This window comes from Ambystoma mexicanum, chromosome 2p, assembly GCF_040938575.1.
Source record: "Ambystoma mexicanum isolate Mex_15411 chromosome 2p, UKY_AmexF1_1, whole genome shotgun sequence".
Lineage (NCBI taxonomy): Eukaryota > Metazoa > Chordata > Amphibia > Caudata > Ambystomatidae > Ambystoma > Ambystoma mexicanum.
In genome coordinates this window covers 964,609,031-964,621,733 of record NC_090923.1, presented here as the reverse complement: position 1 = coordinate 964,621,733, position 12,703 = coordinate 964,609,031, and the positions used below count along the sequence as shown (strand labels likewise).

Genomic DNA, 12,703 nt, shown 5'->3' with positions numbered 1-12,703 from the left:
TTGTCCGGGGGTGGTGTTACCGGCCATACTGCTGTAAGAGGTGGCCCCAGCCTACTGAGGGGTTGGACTGGTGACGCGCGGTTGGGGGAAGTTCGGGGGAAGGCGCGCTTCGTGCCAGTTACTGTTTGTAAAGAATGAAGAAAGGTTGAATTGTTCCTCCCGCTGCGTGTCCTTATTAAAGGCCCGATCCCGGGCAACACCCCTATCAACAGTGACATGGGCTCGGCCTTCTTGCAGCCTTTCCTCCCTCATCAAGGACGGGGTTCCCTCTGTCACCCATAAGCAGCCGATGCGATCTGCAGTCAGCTAAGCGGACTGGACATCAGGCTCCCTCCTCTGCACGAGAAGCCTCACACCCAACTGCTGAATGAAATGTTTATATCCGCCATGTGGTTTATAGGCATTTTGCTGCTAGAGTGTTATGAGCATGGAGTGTGCATTATATGCACAGAAAGGTTTCATGATTTGCTATCACAGACATATATCAAATATAAAAAGATGTGTTCATTTTTATGTTCGTAGAATGTCGTTTGATTTTATGCAAATCGTAGCTGGTGGAGAACAATCTGGTGCTGACAAGAGGCATATGGCCTGCTCTGTTTTTTTCCGGCAGTCTCCCTCTCAGCTTTCTCACCTCACCCTTCACCCCACACACCACTATCACTCCACCCCACCACCTTACCTGACACCACCACGTAAAAAAAACATATCCCCACACGGTTCTATGTTCATTCATCGGGCGTTTTTCTTTCGCTGCACTTTTTGTTGACAATTTTTTGCCGAAACAAATCTTTTAATTTTTTTTATTTGGGCCCCCCCCAACACCTCTCTCCCCTATTATTTATTATCTATACAACAACCCCACCCTACCACTTATATCCCCTCCCACCCCCCCCCTTATATTTACATCCCTTCCCGCCCCCCCTTATTTTTTGAAGATTTATTTCAACAAAAACATTTCGGCAAACAGTTTTGGAACAAAAAAACGGGCGATGAATGAACGTCGTACCTCTCACACCACTCCTCCAGACTGCCCCAGAACTCCACATCACCACAATACCACTCCAGCACACTCTATATTATTACACCACCACTCCACCCTCACCCCCATTTCACACATTTGCCACCATTCCACCCACTCTACCACCCTTTCACACTACACCACTACACACCACCACAACACTACTGTATTCCACCACTTCACACCAACAAACCACTCCACGCCATCACTGTGACGAATCAACTTCCGGGGTGCCAGTGGCCGAGGGATGAATATCGGTTTCTAAACCATCAATCCGCCTCACACCTCTAGTACACCATAAGGGATCTCAACAGATTGGAAACACAAGTCAATTTTAAAGCTCCTTGTCCAATTTTGGTAAGGTTTATCTCCGAAAGGTTGTGGATGGTTGGTTAGCTGCAACACAGCGAAAATACAATTATTACCCAATGATAACAGGGACTGTCCAGTCAAGGTGGTATCAAAAATATACCCTTTCTTTATATCACAACAGACAGTTCTAGCAACACTCTGAAATACAACCCATCCTGTAAGGAATGCAGAGGACAGACAGTTTTAAAGAAGGAAAAGTGATGCACTCTAGATACTGACATGAGGGTAGTCGGTACGGTTAATAATCACAACAGTTTAAGGTTTATTGGCTTCGGCACCAAGGGAGCAATGGGTCTTAATCTGTCTCTACGGGCCTTCTGGGAAGGACCAGCGGGAAAGAACCACAATGTGCCTTGTGTTGTAGATGTTCCTGGTGCCCGACTGGGTCGAGTTGGCTTCAGTGTGCTTTGCAGGCTTCTGTGACAGAGTTCAAGACGGGAGTCAAATGCAGGTGGCAGGGGGCAAACAGTTTGGCGAGTAAAGGTGGACGAACGGTTGCAGGCTGGTCTACACAGAAGCCAGGGGCCAGGAATCGTTCTCTCAGTGCTGGTCAGCAGTTCTGAAGCACTGGTTGAGATCTCTCGGATGTCTTGTTTAAGCCACTGCAGCATGAGAACGGTCAGCATTGCAGTTGGTTGCAGCTCGAGGAACTCGACTTTCTCGAAGATGTCTATTAAGGCAGACGTCGGTAGATTCTTGTCAAGGCACTTCTCCCAACTTCTTCACTGGGCTTGTGTCGTCCTTTAAGGTGGATGGCCCAAAGCTGAGAAGTGAGTTGCAAGCAGCTGCCTTGTCCTTGGTTTGAGTTCAGAGACCTTCTGTCACTTAACACGTAGGAATCTTGCTGCAGGGCCTAGCAGGGCATGCAGTGTGCTGGCTGGGTACCAGTTCTGGCGCTGCTGGAGGGTCTTCTGGATTCGGTATCTCCCTCTGTTCCCTGGGAGCTGTTTAAGGGAGAGGTCTTGCTTCTCTCTTTGGAGGTCCTGGCCTTTTGTCACTGACAGTAGATGCAAGGCACACTGTACCTTCAGCCGGGGTCCAATGATGAGTTCTTCTTGTTACTCCTTGCAAAGTCTTCAGATGATCTCCCAAAACCCTCTTTTAAAGTCAAATGGGTGAAAGGGATTTGTGTAGGATAAGCCTATAAGCCTACCTTAATGAACCAATCCTGAGTCCCCACCAACAGTCTACTGTATGCATGAGGTCATCACCAGATTGCTATGCAGCAGAAAATGTAAAGGGGTGAAAATATGTGATACTAAGTCCCACCCATCTTCCTGTCTGTTGTGGATCAAAGGGTTTCTCCAGTTAATGGAGCTCTCTGTGGTTCCTGATTAAAGCAAAAGGTATCCATTGAAGCTGTGGCAAGACCAGACTCTCTGGCTCCTGCAAATGACATTCTCATACCTTGTGGATGAGCTCCCCCTGCGGGGTGGACTGCTTTAAGCATGCAGTCCCAGAAATGACAGCTCACTGTCAATTGATACTGAGGATGGGAGCTGGCTTCAGGGTGTTAGGCAGGTTCATATGCAGTACCCTTTGGGAACACCAAACACAACTAAGACACTAAGTGTCAGTACAAATTCACCTTTGGTACAAGCCTGTACTACAAAGTAAAGTGGTAGTGATGGCATAGCAGCCAGACTTATCTCAAGAGTAAAATGAGCAGTACAAGAGATTACACAAAGGACAGCAATTACTATGATTCAAGCAAACACTGACTCAAGGTTTTTGAGTAAAAGAACATACATTTATTTACACCATCAATTATAAAACAGTTCACTATTATAAAGCAGCAGAAAATCACAATCTTAATATAGTACACAACACCCAATCAATCCTGGACAAGTTAAGCTCAAAATGAAATGTGAGCAAAATGGCACTCCAGCAATTTAAAAGGGGAGGAAAGACAAGGTTATCACAAATCAATAACACCAACCAGCAAATTATAGGCAGGGCAATATAGAAAAGGCTATTACAACTAGGATTCAAGTCAATAGGCCTGGGCCAGTGTTAATGGTCCAAAGTCTTTGCAGAGGATCACAAAGTTCAAAGTAGTTTGCGGTTAGGTCTTTGCCAAGAGTTCAAAAACGAAGTTGGGCGGAGGAAAATGTATTCAAAAGAGATGAAAAGGACAAGCCTTCGGAGAGTCGAAAGATTTCAAACATTTTCACCAAGGCCGGACGGAATGAACGACCACATTTTAAACAGTACCTTAAAGCAGAAGAATGCTGTAGCTGAGGCAGATGTTCCTGGCAGTTCCTGCAGGCTCATGGTTCCTGAATCTTCACTCGTGGTGACAAGAAGGACAGCTGGAGGGTCCTGCACTGCCTAGGGAAGAAGCCAGCAGCAGAGCAAAGCGACGAATAAAATGTGCACTCATTAAAAATGGACTCTCTCTCACTGTCTATCCGGTTTCCTGCAGCACAGCAAATTCGACCAGGTTGAAGAGGAGGTCTAGGGGCTTTGTGAGCTGGTTGGTCCCACCAGGCTCAAGGGGAGAAGACTCCTTGCGGATCTCCTCTGTCGACAAAGTTCAGGTGATTCGGACCTGCAGCAGGGCTTCACCGGGTGTCCAGTAGTTGCAGCAGTCATCTTCCTTCAGCTTCTCGTTGGCTCTCTCGATCAAGTGGCGACTCTGCCTTCCAGTCCCAGAGACTGGCTTTTTATGCACCAAATCCCCCATTCACACAGCCCGGCAGTCAATCACACAGCAGTGTGGCTATCCTGGCAGGACACTCACCTAGCCAATCAAACTAGAGTGCAACTTGGGTCTCCAAGGAGACCCTGTGCAGGGGGCCTCAAACCCCTCACTCACATCCTGTCCACCCCAGACACTTAGGCGCCTAAGGAGGTCTTCTGTGAAGAAGCCTGCCAAAGGACGGCGAACAAAGAAACCAAACCTGGTTTGGCACGCAGAGTAAAACACGAGAAGGACCTTTACAAAAAGAAATGGCGAAAAAACCCAAATGGAACCAGGTTAAAATCAACATGGGTTACCGGGTTGAGCTCAAGGTTACCACCATAGCCATCATAGCCCGCGGTAGAATGAAAAAGGTAGATACCACTGCCACCAGCCAAATCTTAGAGAAAGGGGAACAAAATAATGTTCCATGAGAATCAGACAAAAGGGGATAACTATTAACCCCTCCAGTACTCTATTGGAAGATAGGGTGTACTGGGTCTGTACATTTAAAAAGACTAGTAAAGTCAATGGCAACTTTACATGTTCGTGGAGACAGTAGTCAGCCCCAGAAAATGGAGTTTAAAGTGGGAAGTCTGAAAAAGACAACCCTGTGTCACTGCACTAAAGGTGCTGTGTGACACACAGTAAAATATGTTGCCTATGGAGATGGTGAGACTCCATATCCATGAACACATAAATGCACAACACACAGCAACACACAAGTGGAAAAAAGGCTCACACTCTTACCAGGTAAAAAAATGAAACCCTAGAAATCCAGCAAAGCTGCGGAGGGACTCAAAAGGTAAGGGAAATTAGCCATTCTGGATAATTCCTCCTAACACAGGTTGACACAGCTGCATATGAAAGGTTGTTGGGGTTTCCTGCCTACTTTCTTAACCTCTGCAGCCAGGCCCCATGTGGGCCTGTTTGAAGTACATCCTATTCGTGTGATAATCATTGTCACCAATTGCAGGGCCCAACAAAAGTGCAGGATGGATCCATGGGGCCTTTGTTAGTTAATCAGGATGGCCATAGCAGGAGGAAGGTTTGTTCCTCCCCTTTCTGGAGATGCACCGTGTACTCCTGTTGTCATATCACAACTAAATATGACAAGACGGACTGGGCCTGTAGGCTATATCCACCCAGAGTCATGGGTCTATGCATTTGTTGTCCTATGAGCATAGGAAAATGTGTGTGGATTAGCCCCACACATTTTCTGGCGTTTGGTCTACCATTATTCAATTTAATTAAAAAATTTTAAAAAGCCCAGGCACGCGTACGCCCACCGTGCAGATGGTCGATTTCCTCACAATCACTTCACACTAAGACCCCACCATTCTAAACACCACACCACCCCATCATTGCACACCACCACTCCACCCCAACCCACACCACCACACCCTACTATTTACGCTACCTGTACACCACCACATCATACCATACCACCTCTACATAAAAACACACCACTAATCCACATTTTTACATCACAACTCCACAATGCCTTGACACTTAACATCTTCTCACCACTCCACACCTCCACAATACCACCTCCACTCCCCACCACCACACCCCACTCCCCACCTGCACATCCCGACACCACCACACCTCCATTCCACACCTCCACACCCCTCTTCACAACTGAACACCCCACTCCATGCTACCATTCCACACTACCAGACCATTTCATACCACTACTCCACCACTCTTTCACGCCATCCAACTCCACCCCAACACATCACTCCACCGCACCACTTAATTCCAATGCCACCACTCTAGTAACTACCCCACGTTCATTCTCCCACTTTAACCCCATGACCCACTCTAACCCTGGCCTCCACTCTGCCATTTACCCCATTGGAACCTCCCTGTTCCACTCCACCCTACCCCCACTCCAACTCTACCCACTAACGACTCCCACTCTTCACCTGCCCCCACTCTAACCTCCCTGCCACCCCAATTCTAACCCCACCCACCCTTCCTCACCCCTCAAATCCTCTAGCCCATCTACCCACACGAACACACCCCTCTTTAACCCCACACACCCTTCCTCACCCCTCAAATCCTCTAGCCCATCTATCCACACGTACACACCCCTCTTTAACCCCACACACCCTTCCTCACACATCTCTAACCTCACCCTTCCTCATCCCTCTCCATCCCCACCCAGTCTTACTCCGCAACTCTCTAACCCCAACAACCCATAATTCAACACCCTTCTCTACCCCAACCCAGCAACCTTACACACCCCTCTCTACCACAACCACCCTTCCACTACCCTCTCTACTGCACACACCCTTCGACGCCCCTCTCTACGAGTGCACACTCCTCCTCAACCATTTATAACCCCACATTTCTTCACCCCTCTCTGAACACACCCACCATTCCTCACCCCTCTGTACCCCATCTACCCTTCCTCAATCCTTTCTAGTGCCACCCACCCTTCCATGCCCCTCTTTACCCTCACCCACCCTTCCCCACCTTTCCCTACTCCCACCCTACCTCACATCTCTATAGCACACAACTCTCTACCACATGCCTCTCAACTCAGAGTGCTACCTCAACCCACCACCACCTCTCCCCACTTTACACTACTCACTTCTCTCTACCGACACTTTCCCTGCTCAGCCACTCTACCCTCACGCCCCCTACCTTACCTCCACCTATTCCCAACAACCCAAGCACCCTAGCTCACCTCCTCCCAACTTTTAAATGCAGCAAGCAATCACCCATATTGCTTTGCAAAAGTATGTTTTGGTTTCATCAAGTTTGTGACATTCTCAAATCTCAATTCAAAACTCGTTTCCTTCTTTGCATTTGACATTCCACTTTGTAGACTAACACAGATGTCTTCCTAATGTGTTAATCCAGATTTTTTACTGCATTGCCCTTGGAAGATAGGTGTTCTCGGTTCTGCTAATTCCTCCTCAAAAAGCCCTATGCTTGTTCTGCCCAACATGTTGCTGTAACCTCTCATATACTGTCAGCTTCAGAAAAGTCAAACAAAAGATAGGCGGCAACGTTTGGTGGGAGGGGAGATTGTCTGGGGAATAGGCCTCCAAAGGTTATGCAGTATCTTGTGCCCAGATTAAACAATCAAAGTTATGCAAATCATTTCTTTCCCAATGCACAATACATATTTTGGTGGGAGCCTTGGTAAGTTTAATTTATATGACAATTCATATTTGTGTCCAACGGCAGAGGTGTATAATTTGGAAGTAGGAGAACTTGATTTACCAAAATTGTGTGAACCACGGCAGATCACCTTCTCTCCATGTGACTCAGTTCTCTTAAGTCTCAAAACTGGAACCATAAAAAAGAGTCACCACCTTAATTAGTGTTATACAATAAGTAAACAATCATTGGCAAGGCTGCTTGTTTTGGCTTTGGTATGTGCATGGCAACCAGGGTCTGTGAGGACTTGGCCAATGAAGAGCAGTAGGGAGTGAGGGAATAAGGGGGACCAGCGAAAGTGAGGGGTGAGGTAAAGAAGGGTGAAGAGGAGTGAAGGAAAGAGCAGAGCTTTCCTGCTGCTGTCTGCAGATGTACGGACTTGGACAGGATCCATGAATGGATGGACGGGCGGATGGACGGGTGGCTGCATGGTGCAGTCCCATTTAGGGATTGAGAAAATGTACCACTAATCTTCTTCAAAGCAGATCAGGAGATTTATAAAAACCTATACGTCAGCAACTGGATCCAATAGAAACTATTTGGAAATACTAAAGTGTCATTTCGAACAGGACACTCTACCTTTAAGTAAAGAACCTGAGACAGCAGAGGCTGGTTACGCAGCGGTGGAATATCACAAGTGATTCCATATCTCGTGTTAGTAAACTTGCAATTGACATTCAAGAAATTGTTTCTACTGGATCCAGCTGAAGCATATGGGTTATACTTATGCAATTAACCTGTTCTGATTACAAAGTAAAATCACCCATGGACCTTTCTTGATAGGAATTCAAGAGGTGAGCGGACACCCATCTCTGAGCACCTGGATCCATTATCAACCATTTGGAAATAGTTAACTGGGATTTACAGCAGGGCACCATGCTCTTAGGTGTAATGCGTAAGAGACCAGAGTCGATTTACAGCAAGTCTGGGATGTGTCAATTGGCTTCTACAGGATCCAGTTGCAAACGTATACGTTATTTGACAATTTATTTCCCTACACAGAATAATTTGTTTGCAATATGTAACATTCACACTTTAGTTAAATGGAGCACACGTATGGTCCTATCATTCAACATGCTTCCACATTTCCTATACCCAAAATAAGTAAGTTCTCTCAGTTTCCATGGACCTTCAAAAAGCATTTTTGGACAGGCTTAATATTTTACCTATTTGTGAACATCCTCGAAGTTTTGTTCCTGTTTTAATACATGCTTCTTGCTCGTGGTCTCTAAATTCATCTGAGTTTTGAAGGTATGTTTGTATAAAACACAGCACAGAGAGGCAAAGGCAAATAGGTTGTGTTTCAATGTTGCGTATAGATGTGTATAGTTGCTTTGGTTTGCAATATTTAGTTGGTAGAATTCTCCTTGCTTTTTTGTCTTGGTTCAATATCAAAACCCCATTTGCTGCAATAGAATGCAGTAGAACCCATTTGCAAGTGACCAACTAAAATGTCTGCCCATTTAGGGAGGTGCCTTTATGGACCAGTTGCAGAGTGACTAGGTCCATGTATTGCATTTCAGGGAAGTGTGGCTACAACACTCTGATCAGTGAGCTTGTTTAACACTCATTGTGGCTCGTTTGAATTATGAGAGGCTTGGATGACCTGCAGCAGAAAGTCTTCCATGATATGCTGTGCATCCCTTTGCAGGGTAGAAAGAGAATCCCTAATTCCATTTGAGTACAATTGTCTGGTCCCTTGCTCAGGAGTCTGCCATAAACCCTTGAATGGAGGGCCTGCCGAGAAGATGTATTTCTACAGGCTGTTGTTTGCAATACTTTCTCTCAATAGTTTATCTGTGAATGGCACACACCCCTATTTATTTATTTATTTATTTATTTATTTATTTATTTATTTATTTATTTATTTATTTATAAAGCGCCCACAGGCATCAGGCCGCTCAAGGCAAGGCACTAAAAGGCCAGAGGTGGTTATGTACACACAATACGTAAAGACATTTTCTGTGATGCTTGCTTTGTATGAAATTATTCTTTTCATTTAGAAATGTGACAGCCCACACCATATCCCAGGATTCCAACCATGCCAGTGATCTGCTGCGGCAGGAGCAAGAGTGCCACTGGTAGGGATCTGCCACTAACTGTGGGTCACTAATCCTTAACTATGCCGAAGAAGCTTGTGATCGACGGTCAATGTTTATGCATGTATAGGATTCATTGAGATCAAAACTAGATGGGCAAGAATGGAGCGGTGTACATAGGGTGCACAACCAGGCGGGTAAAGGGAGGTGGCAGAGGATCCAGAATGAGGAGGATGAGCAGGGGAAGTAGGAAATCCGGTGGCTTGAGAAGTAAGGTTGACTGGAGTGAGCAGTGATTGCCAAAGGTTCTTTGAAGAATAGCAGAGTTTTCAGGTCCTTCTTTAAAATGTAGCATGTAGGGGTCAAATCTTATTTTCATTGGTAAATTGTTCCAGAAATAGGATGCATCGCAGTATCATTTAATCATATTAGATCACAGTTTTGTATAGCACCAGAAAAGTCTTACAAATGAGAGCAGCTCCAGGGTTCTTTACAGTCCAAAGTGGAGACATGTTGGAGTCAGCATTGGGGATAGTTTAGCCCGATGAGATATTTGCCTCCTCTTAGGCAAGCAGTGGGATGTGCAGATGATAATTGGGACGCGCACAGTGAAGGAGGACACCTTGGGAATGGTGACTTATGTGGCAAAGTAGGGCCTGTACTCCATAGAGACGGGCGCGGCACTGCCGGTAGACAGTGAGGGAGCTGGTGGTATGCCCGCCACCCCATAGTGACTAGCCATGGCTCTCCAGTGAACCTCTATTGGAGATATTGATCCTCATTATTCATTTGTGGAAATTCCAGGCAACCTGCCTCAGACTTTTCCTGGATCCACTTGGTCATCTGCCCTATCATGGAGAGTTCATTCCAATTTCACCTTGGAATTGGGTATTTGGTTTTTAATGGTGTTTGGTGGTGTTAATTGATTGACAGTGCTTCGTAAGTAGCCGCTTGTCTATTAATTATTGGCTAGAACGCTGCTTTGCTTTCTTTTATTTGCAGTGAAAATAATAAGCCAAATTCTGGTTCCTCCACCCATCTTTTCAATGGATAATTCAAATCTTCCGCCGCCTGTTGGTGGTGCTGCTGTACCGCTGCTGGGTCAGTGCAAGACATAATACTGAGGCCTCGCCAAACGCAGCGACAGCCCTGGTGGGGACAAGACAGTCCTGGCAAAGGAACGAGATCTCGGTGTGGTATATAGAACATGGCAATGAGTGAACCTGGTTAGGGCTAAGGGCAACGATACTCATTTTACGGAAGTTAAGGGCCATTCATGCATTCTGGAGATTATAGGTAACAAGTACCTGTTTTCAAGATGTTTTAGTATATATGGTCAATTTTTGGAGATTTTGAAATTAGTTGAATCATTTTCTTTTTATTTTGAGCAAGTTTTAGACATTTTACTAAAGTCAAAATCACATTGTATAATTTCACCTTATTGGATTTCCTGTGCTTTAATGCACTTTTGAACAAAGAACTTGGAAATGTGCTACTCTGACCAGTATGAATATGCTAATTAGCATTTGCATCTCATTTATCATCTGGGCCTGCATTATAGATGGATCTGTGTGATCACTGCGCATGTTTTACTGCGCAAACGAAAATGTCAAATTGTTCATTTTTACCACATTTCAGCACATATCTACGGGGGGATCCCCAGTAGCCCGCCCCCACCCATAACCGCACTCATATTATTAACTTTACCCACCTGCCCACATGTATATGTGCAGCGAAATGGGGGTTGTCGAAATTGAACATTTTGCTTTAATGGGATGCGCAGTGATAACATGACTCCTTATAGATTCCACTTTACATGAACTTAACCGGAGCATGCCTGGTATATGATCATTGGCTCTCCCGCAGAATTACATCTATGTACTATGTTGTCTCATGTATTATGCACACTGGCTGTACTGCACCTTTCCCCTTCCCCACTCCTTTGCAAGGTAACTGTTCCTGAATCCCTCAGGGCTTGAACGTCCAGAACCCACCTCCCCTCGCCCCTCTTCCGTTTCCGCCCTCTTTTCATTTGGGGCACTACGAAGAAACTGCATTTGCAGAGTTGCTGCCTGACAGAACAATACAAAATACATAGCTGTGTAACCCTACACATTTATGTCTCCACAGGTCATTCCAGTGAGCAGGTGGGTGGGCACAGCAACTTTTTGTCAGAAGTTCACCCCATCGCTGGATACAATGGGAGATATGGGTATCGGAGGAACACCACACCCCTGAGACAGAAGCCTTCTTCATTCGGGGTGGTAACTCCATTCTCACTGTACTGAGCTGGGATATCCGCTGATTCTTCGAAAGACCAATATTTGAGAGCAGCCGATGAAAGGCTGCAAGGGTTGTCTTTCCCTTTGGCCCATTACACTATTTAGGCAGAAGTTACAAATAAAGCCTTCTTCCCATTTTTAAAAGGTTTACTTGTTTATCTGAAGGGCCAGTTAAACCTATATTCATTATGAAATGGTTTACTTGTTTTCTGAAAGGTACTGTCCAACTTCTTTTCATTCAAATGGTAATCTTTCATTCCTTTTTAGGTCCGGTTTAGAGAGAGATTCATCTCTCTCCCAGAGCTCTTGCATCAGTGTGCAGAGGGGCCCTGGTGTTAGTCAGATTCTGTGTGATCCAGAAAGACTGCATCAGTGTGAAAGCTCTGTTAAGAGTTCCGGCATTTTGTAAAAGCTAATGCTGCTGTGTACGTTGTGGGGAGCTTTCGAATGCTGATTCTTTTCCCACAGTCCACACTGATGTTTTGCACTTGTCTGGTGAAAGACTGTAGTAGCAAGACTCTCAATCCATAACTATCAGGTAGTCTGTGGGGAAGAGATTACCATTCATTTGGCCAATGCTTCTTAAATAAAGTAATAGTTTTATGTGCACCATCTTGTAGGACATTCCTGACAAACAATATGTGTGCTGCTGTGTGTTAGTTCTATGAAAATGTCTCTATTCAGTGTGTGTTATACGTGTGTGTGTTTTGTGCTGCAGCATGCAATGCCACACCACAATGCATTCATAATTGCTTTACAATATAGGAGAACATTATCAATGTGTGTTTTTCAACTTTGATCTGTGACATGTAAATGTAGCGATACACTCTAGCAAATGAATCTCTGCATTAGATCATAGAACACTTGTTCACTTACAAATTTGCATTTTTGTAACAAAGTGTAACTAAGTGGTCACAGCATGCACACCCTGGCCGGATGTAGACCTTCAGGGCATGCGTTATGGACATCCCAATCACTGGAGTTTACAAAGAAGGGATGTCTGCTTCTGGTTGTTTGATATGAAACTTTACAAAGGAAACCAATCAAGACCGCAATTAAAACAAGTGGACACGTTTGTATTCTCTACGTGTTTACTTTCTTACATGGAAGAGGAACAAAATCACTAAATATA

At 45.3% G+C, this 12,703-nt stretch overlaps 1 protein-coding gene across 1 annotated transcript in view; it reads left to right on the top strand.

Annotated features, from left to right (window-relative positions):
• The window catches only part of SPMAP1 (sperm microtubule associated protein 1), a 176,981-nt gene extending 165,307 nt beyond the window's left edge, over positions 1-11,674 (top strand). Inside the window, exon 3 of the mRNA XM_069643060.1 lies at positions 11,420-11,674. Coding sequence (XP_069499161.1) covers positions 11,420-11,577 — 158 coding nt within the window. The 3' untranslated portion in view covers positions 11,578-11,674. The remainder of the gene's footprint in view (positions 1-11,419) is intronic.
• The last annotated feature ends 1,029 nt before the right edge of the window (positions 11,675-12,703 follow it).